The sequence below is a fragment of the Bos grunniens genome, chromosome 26 (genome assembly GCF_055505025.1).
Source record: "Bos grunniens cultivar Pamir isolate PY7600 chromosome 26, Bosgru_T2T1.0, whole genome shotgun sequence".
NCBI classification, from domain to species: domain Eukaryota; kingdom Metazoa; phylum Chordata; class Mammalia; order Artiodactyla; family Bovidae; genus Bos; species Bos grunniens.
This window is the reverse complement of record NC_141190.1, coordinates 13,249,721-13,262,980: the sequence shown is the minus strand read 5'-3', so window position 1 is coordinate 13,262,980 and position 13,260 is coordinate 13,249,721. Positions and strand designations below refer to the sequence as shown.

The following is a 13,260-nucleotide window of genomic DNA, read 5'->3' as shown; positions in this document are numbered from 1 at the left end:
GTTGCAGAGTCAGACATGACTGAGTGACTCACTTTCTGGCCTCCCAAGTGGGGCCATGGTACAGAGTCCACCTGCCAATGCAGGAGATGAAAAAGATGCTGGTTTGATCCCTGGATTGGGAAGATCCCCTGGGGTAGGAAATGGCAACCTGTTCCAGTATTCTTTCCTGGACAATCCCATGGACAGAGGAGCCTGGCTGACTACAGTTTATGTGGCTGCAAAGAGTCGGACACAACTGAGGGACTCACACTTTCAGTTAATCAGTGGGAGAGCCCTACCTGGAGTCCAAGGGGTTATTGCTATGCCCAGGCCAGGACAAGGCTGTGTGAAGGGTAATGGGGAAGGAGCAAGCAAGGATCACCTCTGGGTTCGGGGAGAAGAGCATTTCCAAAGGATAGTATCCCATGTCCTGAGCAGGTGCTGGGGCTGGGCCTCTGGTGGGGAGCGCAGGCCTGGCCAGGCAAGACGTGTGCTCAGCAGAGCAGAAGCCAGCTCCGTGGGAGCCCTGCTTAAAGGTTTCCAGGGCCCTTTCTCCCATCCTAACATCCCCTCCCTGCTCCTGCTCTCCTCCTGTTTTCATTGTGGGTTTTCTAAGGCAGTGCTGGGAGTGTAGGTGTGGCTGCTCCTCAGTTTTGTCTTCCCACCCTCTTGGTCTGAGTTCCCCATCCCCATCTGGAAGTTCACTCATCCTAAAAACTTAGGTTTCATTAAAGGTAGTCTCACTGTAGCTGGGGTCGGGGTGATGTATGCGAAGAAACCCACTTCTCTCCATCTTGAGGTCCGTCTCTTTGGTCTGGGACCCTGCCGCCTTTTTCACCTGAGCTACTGTGCTAGGATTTTAGCCTGTTCCCTTGTCTCTTCTAGCCCCTGCCTCTTTACCAGCTATTCTCCACAGAGCTTCCATGGTGGTCATTTAAACGTGTAAACAAGATGATGTCAAGCGCCTGTGTAAAACCTTCCCATCATGCTCAGAATTAAAACAGAAGCTTTTAAAAGACTTAAAAGTATCTGTCAGAGAAGGCAATGGCAACCCACTCCATTACTCTTGCCTGGAGGATCCCAGGGATGGGGGGGCCTGGTGGGCTGCCGTCTATGGGGTCGCACAGAGTCGGACACGACTGAAGCGACTTAGCAGGAAAAGTATCTATGTGACCCAGTCCCTTACCACCTTCTGCAGAATTCTCTCCCGCCACTTGCCACCTTGTCAGGTGGCTGCAGGTGGCCAGGCAGCACGGGCTCTCCCTTTTTAGTGTTCTCAGGAATATTCTTTCCTTGCCACCCCAGCTCCTCTCTCATCTCCACTTAATGCCATTTTCTTAGAAAGGTCGGACCTTCCGTGCTCTGTCACAGCGGTTATTTTCTTCAGCCCACTTACTGCTCTTATTATCATGTATTTCTCGTCTTTGTTTAATGTGTGTCTCTTTCCCACACTGGCGGCTCAGTTAGCTGTTTGGCTCACCACTTGGATCCCCAGAGGCTCAGGCAGTGCCTGGTATACAGTGGGTCCTCAAAATGATGTGTTGACCACAATCATCTTAGGTTACATACTGGCCGCCGAGTATTTATCCTCTATGTGATCCATCCTGGAGCGGCCAATCATCTTAGGTTACATACTGGCTGCCTAGTATTTATCCGCTATGTGATCCATCCTGGAGCGGCCAGGAGGGCCTGAGGGTAGGCTGCCCTATAGCTCTCAGCTCTCAGGTGCAGAGCCAGGGGCCCTGAGAATAGACTCATCTTTGGAAATAGGTCCATGGTGGAGACCCAAATACATCTCTTGTGACTGTGAGTGATTTAGATCACTTTCACATCATTAAAATTGGACTAATAATGCCTATCTCACAGGTCTGTTTTTTTGTTTTTTGTTTTAATTGACTTCCAGTTGATTGGAAAATTCCATGGACAGAGAAGCCTGGCGGGGCCTACAGTCCATGGGTTCGCAGAGAGTTGGACATGACTGCCTGCCTTTCACTTTTTTGATTTACAATGTTGTGTTCATTTCTACATAAAGCAAAATTATGCATATAAATACATATAGATATAAACTGAGTTATATGTATATATTCATTAAAATTATTTATATTGAGGTATTAGTCAATATTGTTGTTGTTGTTTAGTCGCTAAGTTGTGTCCAACTCTGTGACCCCCATGGACTATAGCCCGCCAGGCTCCTCTGTTCATGGGATTTCCCAGGCAAGAACCTACTGGAGTAGGTTGCCATTTCCTTCTCCGGAGATCTTCTCAACCCAAAGATCAAACCCAGGTCTCCTGCTTTGCAGGCGGATTCTTTACTACTGAGCCACCTGGGAAGTCCCATATATTCATTTTTATATTCTTTTCCATTATGGTTTATCACAGGATATTAAATATAGTTCCCTGTGCTATACAGCAGTGTTACAGAAAGGGGAATCACTTCCAGGGCCCAAGGGTGGGCTCTTGTCTAACACTTGGAAATGACTTGTCTGAGGTGACACACGTGCTCACAAAGCAAGCGACTTTATTGGGAAGGGCGCCCGGGGAGAACAGCAGGGGCAGGAACCCAGGAGAACTACTCTGCTTGAAGTCTCAGGTTTTATAGTGATGGGATTTCTGGGTTGTCTCTGGCTAATCATTCTGACTCAGGGTCCTTCCTGGTGGCACGTACATTACTCAGTCAAGATAGATTCCAGTGAGAAGGATTCTGGAAGGCCGGTAGGACATATGGACTAGAGCCTCCTCTCCCCTTTTGACCTTTCCCAAATCCTTCCCGTTGGTGGTAGATTGTTGGTTCCTACTTCTTTACTAGGCCCTCCATGGTAAGATAACTCATGCAAGGAGCTACTGTCTTGCCTGGCCAGGATGGGCAGTTTTGGTCAGTTGTTCCCCTAAGAGTAAGACCTTGTTGTTTAGCCATCCCATATATATTAATAGTAGTTTGCGTCTGCTAATCCCAAACTCCCAACCCTTCCCTCCCAGACCCTCTTCCCCCTTGACAAATGCAAGTCTGTTCTCTGAGTCTGTTTCTATTTTGTTCATTTGTCTCATATTTTATTGGGGCTTCCCAGGCGGTGCTAGTGGTAAAGAATCTGCCTGCCAATGCAAGAGACGATTAGAGATGCTGGTTTAATCCCTGGATTGGGAAGGTCTCCTGGTGGAGGAAAAGGCCACCTACCCCAGTGTTCTTGCTTGGAGAATCCCATGGACTGAGGAGCCTGGCAGGTTACAGCCCATGGAATTTCAAAGATTTGTGTCATCTTACTAGATTCCACATATAAGTATTCTTAGTATGATGATCTCTAGGTCAATCCATGTTGCTGTAAATGCCTTATTTCATTCTTTTTTATGGCTGAGTAATAGTTCATCGAGTGTATGTGTCACATCTTCTTTATCCATTCATCCTTTGATGGACATTTAGGATGTTACCATGTCCTGGTTATTGTAAATATTGCTGCTATGAAGATAAGAGTGTATATATCTCTTTGAAGTCTAGTTTTGTCTGGGTATATGACCAGGAGTGGTATTGCTGGATCATATGGCAAGTCTAGTTTGAGGAACCTCCATACTGTGTTCCATAGTGGCTGCACAAACTCACATTCCTACAAAAAGTATGAATGTGAAAGTGAAGTCACTCAGCCATGTCCGACTCTTTGCAACCCCTTAGACTGTAGCCTACCAGGCTCCTCTGTCCATGGGATTTTCCAGGCAATAGTACTGGAGTGGATTGCCATTTCCTTCTCCAGGGGATCTTCCCAACCCAAGGCTCAAACCCGGGTCTCCCGCATTGTAGACAGACGCTTTACCGTCTGAGCCACCAGGGAAGTCCCCAAAAAGAATAAGAGGGTTCCATTTTCTCCACATCCTCTCCAGCATTTAGTACTTGTAGGCTTTAAGGATGGCCATTCTGACTGGTGAGGTGATATCTCACTGTCGTTTTGATTTACATTTTGCTAATAATTAGCAATGTTGAGCATCTTTGCATGCGCCTACTGGCCATCTACATATCTTCTTTGGAGAAATGTCTGTTTAGATCTTCTGCCCACTTTTCAACTGGGTTGGTATTTGTTATTGTTATTGTATGAGCTGTTTGCATATTTTGGAAATTAAGACCTCATCGGTGGCATCATTTGCAAATACTTTCTCCCCACCTGTAGGTTGTCTTTTCATTTTGTTTCTGATTTCCTTTGCGGTGAAAAAGCTTGTAAGTTTGATGAGGTCCCATGTGTTTGTTTTTGCTTTTATCTCACAGATTGTTCTGATGGTTAAATGGGTGAGAGTCAGAGAAGGGAGATCTTTGTAAAGTACCTACCACGTGGCAGACCCTCTGCTGCATCCTTGATGTATTAGTACATTCAGTGGGAGTAAGTTTTATGAGTGACCATGTGATTGTAATGGCTCTAGCTAAGCCAGATTTGAGTTACTTGTTGGCATCTTAGCTCCCGGCAAGTCAGGGAGAACACTGGGTCACTTGGGCTGTGATCCGCGGGTGATCAGAGGGAGACGGCAGATGGCTGTGCTTTTTTGCTTCTTTGTCGTTTCCGTTGGCATTGTGGCAATGCCTCCTCTGTGGGGTAGGGACCTTAGAATGTGGTGTCTTCAAAGAGGTGATTAAGGTTGATGCGGTCATAGGAGTGGTGTCCTAACCCAATATGACTGTTCTCTTTATGAGAAGAGAAATGATACCAGGAGACCTTTGGGGAATGGCTGGAGACTTATCAGCTTTGCTTCTGCCTTCTGAAACCGAAACTGTTTCACTTCATGGGTTTTATGGGTGGCAGTTACTAAGCAAATGTGTTGTGCGGGTGAGGATATACCACAATGATGGTCGACATCCTTCTTGACACTCACAACGTAATGGGAGGACAATAAAACATAATTTCTGTGGTTGCAATGAAAGTGTTAAGTGGTACAGAAGGAGGAGAAAGTTCAGCTCAGCCTGCTGGAATTGAGATCTGAGTTGGGTTTGGTAAGAGCAGGGCTTTGGTGGTGGAAGGTGTGGAGTGATCATTCACTATTTCTTCTTTTGGGGCATGCTTCTCCATTTGATGGTAATCCTGGCACCCAAATCGCACAGCAGGGGCTTCAGTGTCAAGCAGTATTCATGGCTTCCAGCAAAATATTGTCTGCAAATTCCTCAGTTTCCAGACAAACAGGTCTGGCTCCCTACCTTCTCAGGCCCAGCTGGGGTGCAGACTCCTCCATACCTTTTTAAACTGGTGAAAAGATCAGAGCTGAGCCTGTGTTGACAAAGCACTAAAAACGGGGTAAAGTGACCCTTTTCCCAAGTGGAGGCATGGCAGACTGGTTAGCAGGTCACAGAATGGTTTCCTCTTTTCTTCGGGCACGTCATTTGGCCTTCGCTTCCCTGAGGCCTTCCCCTGTTCCAGCCCCTGACCTGGGATAAAAGTATTAGAGGCTACATTTTGAGCACTTCATACACACAGTCCTCACAAATGCTTTCCTATTCTGCACCAGTTCCGAGGAGGGTGATGCTAAAGAGCCAAAGTTTTGCTCAGAAGGTGCTGCTTTTCTACCCCACTGCGTGCCTGGGGTCTCCTGACACCTCCATGGTATCACTAATCTCAGACAAAGCTTCAGGCACTTTTGTCTAAGGGCAGACATATGGGGCAGAGATATGAGTCATTGCAACCTTCTAACTAATGTCTTACTTTAGCCCATCCAGAATTCCCCAGGCAAGGTATTTTAATAATAAAACAAGGCTTTATCTAATGAGCTGAAGAGAACAGTCTGTTGTTGCAATCAGTTGGACTTTTCTCCAAAGCTCCAGATGTGTCTAGTGAGCAGCTTTGTTTAAAGACAACTGGACTGTGTGATGATCTTGTATCTGGTTTCACTTTTTTTCTATTTCATATTTAGAGCGCTCATTTAATTTAGTTTGTTTTCTGATTTCTCCATCTCTTTTTTGTTTTTCTTTCTCAGGCCTTTATCAAGTATAGTAGAAAAGCTTTTGTATACATAAATACAAATAGGTGGCTCAGATGGTTAAAAATCTGCCTGCAGTGAGGGAGACTGGGTTTGATCCCTGGGTCAGGAAATCCCCTGGAGGAGGAAATGGCTACCCACTCCAGGTTTCTTGTTTGGATAATTCCTTGGACAGAGGAGCATGGTGGGCTACAAAGAGTGGGACACGATGGAGAGAGTGGGACACGACTGAGTGACTAACATTTTTTAATATAAATAGTATGTATATTACATGTTTTCAAAAATTTATGAATTTTTTGCCTAACTAAAATATTTAGACATTTTGATTACACTTGACTATGCAGAGAATGCTAGATTTCTAATTTATATTCACTCAAAACTTTAATATAGTTCCATTTATTTTAGTATTATTGCTAAACAGTAGTAATCTAATCTAGTGTTACTAGTAATCTAGTATTACTGCTAAAAGTCTAGAAAACTTATTATCTTTGTGATTAAAAAAATATTGAATGAGGCTTGAAACTTCTAATCCAATTCTGAGTATATAAAGAAGCACTATGTTGTAAAAAAAAAAAAAAAAAACAAGACAGGAAATTAACATGTGATGTCATTAACTGCACATTTTGTTCAAATTTCACAAAACTTTATGCTAGCGTCCATTATTTGTTTTCATACCTTATTCAAGATTCCACATTGTATTTAGGTGCCTTGAGCAGCTTTAACTGCAACAAATTCTGATAAATTCTTTCATTTTTATTGTTTACAAATACTTTCTAATATACCTTGTATGGCTCCTATAGTGGACACTTGATTTCCAAATACACGGGGTTTTTCAAGTATCTTTGATATTAACTTCTCATTTAAATTTTTCTTCTCTGTAGTCACCCTGTTTTTTTCAGTCTTTTAACTTTACTGAGGCTTTCGACGGCTGAGTCAAAGATCTCTTGGCAAATGTCACACTGCAACTTGACAATATGTGGGCTGTTTTCAAATATCCTTTGGTACTGATTTCCAACAGAATTCCACAGTGATGAGAACAGGCCTGTGTGATTTCAATGCCTTTAGACCATGAAAGGTTTGCCCCTTATTTTACATCCCTGGATATGTTCCCGTGTCTGCTGGTCTGTAGTTTATGGGAACTTGGATAGAATTCGCATACTACGGTTGTGTGAAAACTGCAGTATTATTCGAGGGCCAGCCTGCCATCTCTAAAGTACACAAACATTTCCTAAAGATTTTTTATTCAACAAATGTTCATAAAATTTGCTACAATAATACTTAATGGAAACTTTTCAATGAAGGTTATGATCTGAAGCTACTGATATGAAGGATGACAGACAAAAAATTATGCAATCAAGTTTTTAATAACAAAGATACTATTTTTAACATGGTCAAATATACTTGGCTAAGTCCAGATTTTAAAAAACAAAAGTATCTAGCCCAACAGTACAACCATACAGCTTTGTACAGAACATTCCATAGATCAACAGAAAATACATTTGAGCACAAAAATAAAAAATATTTAAAGAGAATCTCTAAGCAGCATTTTATTTCTGCAAAACAGACATATAGTACTGATTAAATATCTACAAGTGCTTTCCCTTTACAAAAATACATATATTCTTAATAGACTAAGTCATTAACAATGACCTGGTAATCTTTCACTTCAATTTGAATGATTTATAAGCTAAATCTTACAACCACAAAAAGGTTTTTATTTGTATTAAGATGTTACCACTTTTGACAAAAAGAAAGCTTAAAATATTTCATATTTCAAAGGAAAATTAGCAACAGAACTGTACAGTATAGTCTATGATGGTTTAATTTAACGTGAGGGCTACTCTGTTAAGAACTGGTGCGTGCTGTTGAGCTGCCAGAAGCAGGAAACGCAGCAGAACACTGGTGCTCCCCCCACAAGCTCTTGTCGCGGACCACAGCTTCATAAGGACACTTGGGCCCCTATCCCCATTCAAAAAAATACAGCAAAAGAAAACCGCCCCCAAACAATGGTAGGCTGATCCCATTCCATTTCTAATGTGCAGAACGCCTGCTATGCTGGACTGATGTGAAGTCCACATACACATAATCTATTCACTATTTCTGCACTGCCCAGAAATATTTAATCTTCAGTTTACACTAGATTCGTTTCTTATTCCACGAAGCTCTGAAAAATGGAAGAAAACTGGACCCCGTATTTAATGTTTCACTTGATTCTAAAGACAACTAAAATTAAAACGCATTTCTGAATAATGTCTCAAGTTCTGAATCCTAGAAAAAGGGGCATAGCAAGTATGCAGACACATTTAAAATTATTTTTGTTTAATTTCATAACTTTCTAAAAAGGAAGTGCTCAAGCATTTTAACTGTATTTGAAAATATAGTCAGGATAGCAAATAAACACTGCTTGTGAAAACTATATTACAGTGGGAAGAGAATCACTTTTAAATTATTGGGAAAATGCTACGGCTTTAAGAAAAAACTATGAAAACCCTGTGATGTAATATTTAAGTATTTTTAATGAACTTTCAATCTGAACTTTTTTCAACAAAATACTACTGAACTAAGTGTATCAAGTAAATCCAGAATTAGTTGGTTATTTTGTGCTTGTAGAGGGTTTGAGTTTTAGCATGTTTTTCAATTTTTATAAACCAGATCTGTCAGACAGGTTATATTCCTTATTGTAGGGACAGAGGTGTATCTTAAAATGATAGCATTTCATACTTTTATGTTTCCAAAATTACAGCTACGGCAAAGTCTCTTTTTGTAATGCCCACAACCAGCATCTACATCTCACTGGTATAAAGTATAGCCTGCTGGAAAATTCCTATGGTACACCAGAGTATGGAATGAGTACATCCATCTTTACCCTAGCCCGGGAGGTTTACCTAGGGGCCTGTCAGGAAGACTTCATTCGTGTGGGCTTTACTTGAGGTGGCCCACAGCACGGGCTGCCCAAAATATTGGTGTGAGGTCAGGGCTTAACCTGATGTGCATGCTCTTCATCTGGGGCCCATCTTGCCGAATTTGGCTGTATGGTTAAATTCTAAAAACAAAATAACTGCTGAGAAACAAGACAAAGAGTTACTTTAAAAAAAAAAAAAACCCACAGGCCTTTAGGAAAATTTTTGTTTTTGGATACAGAAAAAGCATTTACTTATGTGAGTCCAAGAGAATGTACTGTTTTCTACACAAGGAAGCATGTCCGCACTTTTACCAAAGTCTGTCTTTAATAAAATTTCTCATATTACTAAGAACCCAGGAACTAAATAAGCATAATTTTAGTCCATATCGCCTCCATGGGATAAAAATCTTCTCAAATTAGAATTTAAAATCTCAATTTCAGTTTTCTCTCCAAACTATGTATTTCTCCCATTTTTCATCCAGAGGGAGGCTACTGGTTGTGTTAATCTCTTTTTCACCTTTGAGAATTTCCTAAGAAATTCCAGATGGTGCTGGAAAAATAAGAAACATGGCTGAAAGGAAGTATGTTCTGATTATTGCAAGAAAAACCTGCATTTGATTGATCTTACCATGAAAATTAAGTTTAAAGTCTTTCTTTGGTGATATTTTAGCAACTACTCAAGGTTATTGCCTAATTATATAAAAGTAAATTGCAGTCTAAAAATTTCCAACCTCCAAACAGTTAAAACTGTCTCTCGCTAACATGGTTATTAACACTAAAATGTCTTTGGTGATATCTATTTTCTTATGAAAATCTTTCAAAAAGAGATTACTCTAACTTACAAGAGCCTATTTAGATATAAAACCATTGATAAGAGACAGGGACAGAAAACTCAAAACTTATGCAGTAAATCTAAAACAGAAATGCACTTTAGCGATGAGGCACTTTCTCTTAAATAGTTCAATAAAGCTAAACAGTTCACAATATTATATAACATACTTTTTTCCCCCTTAAAGAATCATTTTAATTTAGGTTACATATAGTTGAGCAAACTCATTACATTTATAAAATGTAGCATATTAATATGGGACAGACTTTTAATGAATAAAGAAATAACATACTTTTCTAAAAGCATCACCCAAGGTACCTGGACCCCAGACTGAATGATCTAGTATCACCTCATCAGTGAACCTTTTTTTTTTTTTTTTTAAGAAATACCTAAAAGCATTTTGTTAACCTGGAGAAAGGGCCATATTTGGATTTTTCTATTAACTAATGTGATTACTTCAGTTAAACTGATGTCTTCTAACGCACAGGCCTTCTTTAGATCCAAGGTCCCTTGACCCTTGGACATCTATGATATCTAAAGCAGAGATAACCGATTACAAAATCTGATAACCGATTACAAAATCCTTTGTGGAAGTAAAGTTCTTTCAGTTTGTTGCTTAAGAAACAAGAGACAAAATAAAAACTTAGTTTTATTCTCCAATTTTGCAGATTCAGATGATTATTCATATAGGGTATCTGTATAAAGAGTTAATTTTATTAGCACCCCAAGTTTGTAAAACTGACCATCTATGTATTTTTGCCTGTGTATTTTTTCTATATCTGGTTTCTTACAAATTTCACAGCCTGACTCAGAGGATAAGTAACTAGGGATTAGTGTATTACTAGACATGAAAGTAGTCCCATACTTAAAAACCATAGTTGAACAGATGAAGAAGTCTGTGGTTCAAACAGTAACACCACATTATTCAGGACCATCATAAAATGTGTACCTTTCCCCATATAACAGATGCCCTTCTCTATGCAAGAGTTTTCACATGTTTTGGCACATATTCCACTGCATTTCAATAAAAACGTTAATACAGTAACATTAAATAAAGGAATTCTATATAAAACTATTCTCAATTCCATAATTACTTCCTATATATTTCCTTGGAAAATAGAGACATTACATAAGATGAGGCAACAGGCCAAATTTAAAGAGATCATGTATATAAAACTCATTTAAGGCTGTAAGTTTTGGCTGGGAACCCGAAAACATCCAGGTCTCATTTGTGGTTTTTAAAATGCACTCTCAATTTGAGTTAATTAAAAATCAACTTCCATAAGTAATCACTGACCTAGATGTGACAAATTTTTAAGAAATCTAAAAATGCCTTAGAGATGTCAGGGAACTGGATTTCACAGCACAGCAAAATAATTTCTGTAGCTGGAGAGTAAATTCAGTTTTTGGTTTAGTGTAATGGTCTGTTCCAACCATTTTTTAAGAGTTAACAAAAATCTGCCTTTTAAATTCTGTTTGTGAGCCCTTCCAAGCACAAACACAATTTAACAAAATGAAATTTTAAAAAATACTGCCATGACCTTTTCCACAAAAGTCAGGCCAAAAACAACAGAAAACTTTAGACTTTTTGACTTGAAACAAAGATATACAGAAAAGATAATTATGACGTTTCAGCCTTTTATATTGTGAAATGCATCAAGATTTAGCTGTATTTTGTGTTTCTTAGAGTCATATACTTTTATTTCTAAGAAGCATTTTGAGATTTAGAAGGCATTAGCTTATGATACATTTTACTGGAAAATACAGTATAAAAGCTATGTGTGTAACACACAGATTGTGCTCATGTCAGATTTCTAAAACAAGTATTTTTCCTAACTTTTAAGATTATTTCCTAAGTTTCAGAAGTTAACTTTGTTTCAAAGCAATTAGTCAAACTGAATTTCCAAAGCTTATGAGAAACAGTGTAGATTTTAAGAGGTTTAAAATGAAGTTCTTCATATCATCTAAGGTAACAAGACTTTTGTTGACTTGCAGACTCATCGCAAAAGGAATGGAAGACTTAACAAAACTGCAAAACCAAGGACATTATCATAGCTCTGACCTTAAAGAACTTATTTATAAAACGATAATCCCAGTTCCCCCTAATTACTATAGGATCTAAAGTGAAATATCCTCAAACCATTAATTCTGGTTAGCATGTTTATCTATGACACAGTATTTGTTCTAGTTTATGCATATGGTTTGGAAATGTGACAGGTTACTAACAGTTTTAATCTACAATTGCTTTGAGATTTTTGAAATCCATAAAATAGCTAATGTTACCTGCTCTAAACCCCTAGTATTTAAAATCATCATAACTTTCTGCATGCCACACTGACACACACCTAAGGCCAACTGAAAAAGGGAAAAGTGTACTTGTTAGATTAAGAACCACAATATCATGACACACACAGTAATGTGGGCTACACAACGGCAATGACGTCTCAGGAAGCAGCACCCGCTCATCATAAGGCATTATGAAAGATTAACCTCACTGAAACATGGGTTTTGTTAGAAGTGAATGTGATCAGCTGCCAACATTTCAAATGGTTATGAATCTCACTTCACTCTCCAAGGAGTCATGTACATTTTCTGGAAGGCGAACAGGCCTCCTTGTGCGACTGTAGACTACACAGACAGATGACCCCAAATGCCTACAGTTATAATGTGCTCTAATGTACAGAACAATTGGGATTCTTCCCAAAAGGACTTGCACACTCAAGAGTGAACTATTTTGCACACAAAAAGCTTACCGCAAACAGGACAGTGGCTCAAAGGCCATTTCTCTAAATATATTTCCCATACAAAATAATTTCAAGATATAATAATTATTAGTTCCTTGTACAGTACTCTATTTAAACAAGAATTAATCAAATAGTAAGTATGTGAAAACTGCAACACCACAAAGATTGAGCCATATTACTAGTGTAATCAAACATTAGAACAATCTTGGAACAGGCAAGCAAAATATCGAGAAGGCTAGGTCATGGCCGCACACCTACTGATTCCAACCATGACTTGTATTGTACACCGGGAGACGGCACGACACCTTATGCAGATGGTTCGGTAGCAGAACGGCACTTGGTTTGCTCTGAATAGAAACAACATAAATGCAACTGACAGTTTAGAGACAGACAGTGGCCTTGTTCGCATGTGAGAGTCTGGCTGCGTCCCTCTAGTCCACACACCTTTCACTGTGCAATCTGTCGACATAGTGCAGGGCTCGTTCGGCGGGGTCTGGGCCCCTTGGTCTAACCGAAATCAATTCTTGGTCGGTACTGCAATACCATGGGGTATGACTATAAAATAAAAACAGATGATGAGTAAGACTGTGTTGCTAGAAAAACAATGCAGAGTATACATAAAAGACTTTTAAAAATGTGCAATTATGGTTTACAATAGTTCTTGGGAATAGCGATTATGACAATTAAGACTAATTATTATTATATTTTTAAACTCATGTTCTAGAGACAGTCAACTTTTCCATAATTTGCAACAAAGGTCAAGTTCGAAAGATTGTGGCTGTCACAGTGGTTGCATATGTGAACAGTACTACTGTTAGTACTTGGGGCAAGCCAGGGTTTGTGAGGACAGAACGCTCTCGCTGCTG

At 39.8% G+C, this 13,260-nt stretch overlaps 1 protein-coding gene and 1 long non-coding RNA gene across 14 annotated transcripts in view; one reads left to right on the top strand and one right to left on the bottom strand.

Annotated features, from left to right (window-relative positions):
- The window catches only part of LOC147344036 (uncharacterized), a 131,509-nt gene that overhangs the window by 100,815 nt on the left and 17,434 nt on the right, over window positions 1-13,260 (top strand). The gene's annotated exons all lie outside the window — the stretch shown is intronic.
- Window positions 7,265-13,260, bottom strand: part of PCGF5 (polycomb group ring finger 5) — a 122,551-nt gene continuing 116,555 nt past the window's right edge. For all 13 annotated transcript variants that reach the window (XM_086378531.1, XM_086378528.1, XM_086378532.1 and 10 more), the window contains one exon: window positions 7,265-12,949. In XM_086378531.1, the coding sequence (XP_086234657.1) occupies window positions 12,902-12,949 (48 nt within the window). In that variant the 3' untranslated portion in view covers window positions 7,265-12,901. The remainder of the gene's footprint in view (window positions 12,950-13,260) is intronic.